The 6,767-nt window shown below is 50.7% G+C and overlaps 1 protein-coding gene across 1 annotated transcript; it reads right to left on the bottom strand.

Annotated features, from left to right (window-relative positions):
• Nucleotides 1-1,131: 1,131 nt before the first annotated feature.
• Nucleotides 1,132-2,268, bottom strand: LOC102813846 (C2 calcium-dependent domain-containing protein 4A-like). Its single transcript, XM_006831576.1, has one exon. The coding sequence runs from the start codon at nucleotides 2,266-2,268 to the stop codon at nucleotides 1,132-1,134; it is 1,137 nt and encodes a 378-aa protein (XP_006831639.1).
• Nucleotides 2,269-6,767: the final 4,499 nt, after the last annotated feature.

Genomic DNA, 6,767 nt, shown 5'->3' with positions numbered 1-6,767 from the left:
TCCTGTAAAGATTTATAGCCTCGGAAACCCTACACAAGGTCCCAATAAGTTAGAACCAACCCCATGGCATACAACAATGTGTTTGTGGGTGTGTGGGTGTGAACCACAAGGTCAGTGGTTCAAGCTCATCAGCCGTTCCTTGGAAACCCTATACAGGGTTGCTATGATTCAGTACTGACTCAATGGCACTTAACAACACAACAATATATAAATAGGTCTCTTTGAATCAAAAATGACTCGACGGCTCTTAACAATTGTACACACACATACACATAACTTATGTGTATAAAGGAGACCTGGTGCCTTAGGGTTCTGATGCTAACCCAAGGGGTTGAAACCCACCAGTCTCTCGGTGAAAGAAAAGTGAGGCAGCCAGCTTTCGGAAAATATTAGCTTCTGAAACCCTATGGGGTAGCCAGCTTTCGGAAAATATTAGCTTCTGAAACCCTATGGGGTCGTTCTAGTCTATCCTGGGAGTTCTAGTGTGGCGCTGTAGGATAAACACTCGAAAAACCAGAAGTTCGAACCTATCAGCTGCCCCTTGGAAATCCTGTACAAGGTTACTATGAGACAGCTCAGCTACTCTATGTATGATCGCTAACGGACTCAGCCACCGTATGTGTGCAGTGTGTGTGTGCATGTGTGCGCGCGTGCGTGTGTGCATATGCGCATGAGCATGTATAACTATACCACATCTGTAAAGCCAATCTAGTATTGGGCATAATTGTGAAGGAATAACTTTTACTTTTTCTCTTTAATCTATAAAGCTCTTTCAGCATGGATATAAATAAAGTAGAATGACTGGCAAAGACATCTTAGATGAGAGGCGCTTTCTTCCTCTCCTTTCCATCCCCAAGTCAAATTGTTTTGTTTTGTTTTCTTTTGAATGTAAAAATGATCTGGAAAAAGGGATTAGGTGTTGTGAATGGGAGGGGGAGTGGGTTTCATTACTTGCATCTTCCTTACCAATAAATGATGGCAAAGACAGACTCCTAAGAACTAAAACGTCAAACAAGATAAATAGAAAAACGAATAAATAACGTTTATTTTGTACCAAATGGCTGTCAATGTCCACAAGTTCTCCAGATGGCAGAAAGCGCCCGGTGCGGAGGGTCCGAAGCGTGGGTCCCTTCAGAGAAGCAGGAGGGAGCCAAGCAGCAACTCGCCCTGGCCCAGCAGGCGGCTCCTCTCCAGCCCGTGGCCCTTGTTCTCGGCCTTGATGCGCACGGCCATGCGGCGCACCTCGTCCTCCGTGAGCCCGTCGAAGCAGAAGTCTTCCTCGAAGACCGGGTTGCGGCTCCGCCGGACCAAGGCGCTGCGTTGCTTGCGCGTCTTGCCCGGTGGCTGCAGGACCAAGCTGACGCGGCAGCCGACTGCGCGGGACTCGCCGGCGCCCCCGGCCAGGCCCTCTGCGCGCAGCAGCCGGATGCGGAGGCGCCCGCTGTCCCGGCAGTACTCGGCAGCCAAGCGCAGGGTACCGCCGGCGCGGTCTAGAGTCACGGTGCCCTCGGCCTCCAGGCGCTCGGGTCGCGGGCTGTGGGGCAGCGGCGGCGGCGGCGGGGACACGGATGCGTCACAGGCCGGGTCCCGCGGGCTGACACTGCGTTCTTCGTCCTCGTCCACGGGGGAGATGGAGCGGGCCCGGGCCAGGCTACGACTCCTCCGGGCTCTCAGCGCGCGGCTCAGCAGTCCGTCGGGGGCGCGCAGGAAGCGGCGGGTCCGGGTCCGCGGGACAAGCGTGTCCCCGAGAGGGCTGGGGTCGCCAGGGGACGCAGTAGGGACTCCGTTCGGGGTTCGCGAAAGACCCTGGGGCGTACGGGGGTTGTCTCCACCGCCACCGGAGTAGGTGTGCGCCCGGGGGCGGGGAGCGGGCCGAGCTGCCGGCGACCGAAGGAGCGCGGCGACACTAGGGCTCCCGAGAAAGAGCGACTCCTTGCGGCGGGTGTGCGGGCTCTCGAGCAGCGCGCAAAAGCCGTAGGCGGTGCGCGCGCGGGGCAGGTGCGGCAGCGAGAGCGCGGCCTGCGAGCGCGGGTCCCAGTCGGTGCGGCCGGCGCCCTGGTTCACCCCGCTGAACCACAGGTCCGGTTCCGCAGCGCACCTCCGGGGCAGGGCGGCGGCCAGGGGTGACGACTCCGGAGCGCAGGGTGCGGGCAGCCGCGGCGGGATGCAGAACTCAGGGATGCGGCCCGGAGTGAGCACGTTGCTGAAGACGGGCTGTGGAGCGGCGCTGCCAGCTGCTGAAGCTCGAAATTTCCCGAGAAGCCCCATCTTCACAGGGTGCGGCTGCCAATGGCGGCAAGAAAGGCGCCTGCGGGGAAGAGAAGAGGCTGAGCTGAGCGCCCAGGCTGCTGGACCCGGTTGAGCGTAGTGCACCCCTTCCCCTCTTGCCAGTCGGAGCTGAGTTCACAGAGCAGCTCTGCCTGCCATTCATTGGCACTTTTTTTAAAAAAAGAAACAAATAGAAATCAAACCTTCTCCTCTTTGAGTCACTGTCGAATTCAAGCTCAGGAACTTTCACCTTCCGTCTCGCCTGAGGCGCCAGCTTCTGCTCTGCGCCCAAAGAGTGACGCTCCTCTGTTATACCCTTAGCCGAAGCCCCGCCTTGCTGGCCAGGAGCCCAACACCTGGTGGCATTGAGTAGCCCGCCCTTCTGGCCACCCCTTCCAACGGTGCCGGGGCCCCTGCATCCAGTGCTTAAATCTGAGTGAAGCTGTCTCCGAGAAGCCACCCTCTGGTCTACCGTAAGACCTGCTTTCTGTGTATGCCCGGAGCCGGTTCACAGTCCTGGCGCAGGGTGAAGAGGAAGCGAGAGCGCCCGTTGCCCTGCCAAAGAAGAATTGGCAGTTGAATGTGTTTGCTGCCTTTCGGAGAAAGTGAAGCGAGAACAGGAAACAGGAAGTTCCTTTGAATAGGAGTTAAATCTTGTCACCCTGCCTGTGACCTACATGCCCTAGGGTCTTCTGTTTTCCTGCTCTCAGTTCCCGTAGCAAACCTCCCTGTGGTGGCCATTATTTTGGGTGCCTACTTATTCGCGCATCTGTCTCCCTCTGCTGGATGGTGGCCTCCTCTAAGAGCACAGAACCTGACTCAGGAGATGCTCTAAGTACCAATGGTGATGTGGATGCATGACTATAGCAAAAATGTCTGGCTGTACCTATCATCCTGATTGTCACAAAAGATGAGGCCTCTGGCTTATGCCTTAGAAACAACCCTGGATATTTCTAGTGTTATGGCTCCAGTAGGGAGATACTGACTTAGGTATCAAGATCTTGACTGCCTCTTTCCACCTTTCAACTTGCGTTTTCCAAGATGAGTAGAGTGGAAGTTTATTTAAGGAAATCCCATAAAGGTTAAGAGTCCTAGAGTAGCGCTGGGGGTCAATACGCTTTAAACTGCAAGGTTGGCGCTCCTCCGAAACCCTATATAGCGGCACTTAACAACACTCTGGTAGCGTAGTGGTTACGAATCGGGCTGCGAACCTTAAGGTCAGCGGTTCGAAACTACCAGTCGCTCCGCGGGAGAAAGATGAGGCTTTCTACTCCTGCAAAGATTTACACCCTCGGAAACCCTGTACAGGGTCGCTATGGGTTGGACCCGACTCGATGGCACTTAACAACAACAACAACAACAACATAAAGGTTAAAAGCAATTTGTATAGCAGAATTTGAAACTAGTTTCCTATTTGGCCTTGTATGTGATGTTTCCTGTTATCTGAAATGCCCTTTCTCTGCTTATATTTTATCTCGTTTGTTTTCCATAATTCAGCTCAGACATCACCCTCTTCAGGATTCTAACTCCCTACATATTGCCTCCATATTCTTTACACCACCGTTGTTGCGTTGAACTCGCTGCTTTGGAATCTTGGGGTTTATATGTTTTTCTCTCTTACTAGACTGTGAGTTCCTTGCGAACAGAGGTTGATGCTACTCAACCAGAGTGGAGTTAGGGGAAACCTAAAGGAGCTCTGGTAGCGTAGTGGTTATGAATCGGGCTGCAAACCCTAAGGTCAGCGGTTTGAAACTACCAGCCGCTCTGCGTGAGAAAGATGACTACTCCAGTAAAGATTTACACTCTCAGAAACCCTGTACAGGGTCGCTATGAGTTGGAACCGACTCGATGGCACTTAACAACAACAACAACAAAATGACTATTAGTCCTGATGTGGCACTGTAGGATAAGCACGGCACTGCTAACTGCAAGGTGGGCTTTTCAAACCCACCAGCCACTCCTCAGAAGCACTATACATGGCCCCTATGAGTTGGAACTGACTCCGCGGCACTTAACAACAACAGCATTATGAATATGGAGTCCCTGGGTGGTGCAATTGGCTAAACACCCATGAAGCACCGCGGAAGAATCCTGACAATCTATGTCTGATGATCACAGCCACTGAAAATCCCGGGGAGTACAGTTCACTATGAAACACATGGGACCGCCATGAATTGAAATTAAACGGGTCTTTGTTGTTGTTATGAATATACAAAAAAATCAAATAAACATTCTAAGATCCAGTTCAGAGTTTGCCTCCATCCCAAGTGCCCTGCCCCAGGGACAAGACTGGCTGTCTAATTCATCTCTTATCCAGCACCCAGGGATACAATGCCAGGCAAATAGTAAGTACTTGACAAATATTTGTTGAATGATATTGTGTCAAATTGATCCACAATCTAGGTCTTATGACTCTCAGGTGCTTTCAACCACGTATCTCTAATTGCATTCATCTTTCTCACAACAAATTAATAAGGTATGCATTTTTCTGTTTTCTCGATGAGAAGCTGAGGCTAATGTTAAGGTAAGGGTCTTTTTGTTGTTGTTAGATGCCATCGATTCAGTACCAATGCATAGCGACCCTATACACAACGAAACAAAACACTGCCCGATCCTGTGACAACCTCACAACTGCTGCTATGCTTGAGTCCATTGCTGCTGCCACTGTGCCAATCCATTTCATGGGGGGTCTTCTTCTTTTTCTCAGACCCTCCACTTTAACCAAACATGATACCCTTCTCCAGGGACTGGTCCCTCCTGAAATACGAGAGGAGTCAGCCATCATGGCTTCCAAGGAGCACTCTGGCTGCATTTCTTCCAATGCAGATGTTTTTGTTGTTGTTGTTATGTGCCATCGAGTCGGTTCCGACCCATAGCGACCCTGTATAGGGTTTCCGAGGGTGTAAATCTTTACGGGAGTAGAAAGCCTCATCTTTCTCCCACGGAGCAGCTGGCAGATGTTTTTAGAGTCATTCAAACTAGCACTCAACGACATTGCCCACACATCTGGAAATCCTACTTTTTTGCATATTCTAATTTCTTCCTTCCTCCTTCGTCCATTCATTCACTCAGTTCTCTATAATTCACTAAGTCCACTGTATGTCAGGAATCCTGGTATGGGGCTGTAGGATAAGCACTGGACCTCAAGATCAGTTTGAACAAGGTCGGCAGTTCAAACTCACCAGCTGCTCCTAGGAGACCCTGGACAGAGTTGCTTTGAGTTAGAATCAACTCAATGGCACTTAGCAATAACAACAACAATTGTGTGTCAAGCACAGTGGCTCTGTAGGATAAGCATTGCACTATGAACCACAACGTTGCTGATCAAGCCTACCAACTGCTCTGAGGGGAAAAAATGAGGCTTTCTATTCCCACAATGATTCACTGCCTTGGAAACCCTGTACAGCAGGAGTGGGGAACGTCTGGCCCATGGGCCATTTAAGGCACACCAAATTATTTGGTCTGGCCCTGCCAAGGCAACCACACTTCCAGTTATGGATGAATTAATTAAATGTTTAACCAAATATTGTTGTTATGTGCCGTGGAGTCGGTTCCGACTCACAGCGACCCTGTACAGGGTTTCCAAGGCTGTAAATCTTTATGGGAGTAGAAAGCTTCATCTTTCTCCAACGGAACAGTTGGTAGTTTCGAACTGCTGACCTTGCAACCCGCAGCCCGATTCTTAACCACTACGCTACCAGAGCTCCTTTAACCAAATTGTTGTTGTTGTCAGGCGCCATCGAGTCGGAACCGACTCATAGCGACCCCATGCACAGCAGAATGAAACAATGTCCGATCCTGGGCCAACCTCACTACCGCTGCCACACTTGAGTCCATCAACGATGCCACCTGGCCAATCCATCTCGTTAGGGGTCTTCCTCTTTTTCTCTGGCCCTCCACCTTACCCAGCATGACATCCTTCTCCAGCGATTGTTTCCTCCGGATAATATGTCCAAAGTAGGAGAGACGAAGTTTAGCCATCCTGGCCTCCAAGGAGCACTCTGGCTGCACTTCTTCCAAAACAGATCTATTGGTTCTTTTGGCAGTCCATGGCACTTTCAGTATTCTCCTCCAACACCACAACTCAAAGGCATCAATTCTTCTACGATCTTCCTTATTTACTGTCCAGCTTTCGCATCCATATGAGGTTATTGAAAATACCATGGCTTGGGTCAGGCGCATCTTAGTTCTCAAGCTGACATCTCTGCTCTTCAATACTTCAAAAAGTTCCTGTGCAGCAGATTTGCCCAGTGCAATACGTCGTCTGATCTCTTGACTGCTGCTTCCGCGAGTGTTGATAGTTGATCCAAGCAGAATGAAGTCCTTGACAGCTTCAACCTTTCCTCCATTGGTAAGAATGTTGTTTATTGGTCCAGTGGTGAGGATTTTTGTTTTCTTGACATTGAGATGTAATCCACATCGAAGGCTGTGCTCTTTGATCTTCATAAGTAAATGTTCCAAGTCCTCTTCACTTTCAGCAAGCAAGGTTGTATCAGCTG

This window comes from Chrysochloris asiatica, unplaced genomic scaffold (assembly GCF_000296735.1).
Source record: "Chrysochloris asiatica unplaced genomic scaffold, ChrAsi1.0 scaffold00004, whole genome shotgun sequence".
In the NCBI taxonomy this organism is placed as follows: domain Eukaryota; kingdom Metazoa; phylum Chordata; class Mammalia; order Afrosoricida; family Chrysochloridae; genus Chrysochloris; species Chrysochloris asiatica.
Note: the sequence above shows the minus strand (reverse complement) of the source record. Positions and strands in the feature narration are given on the sequence as shown.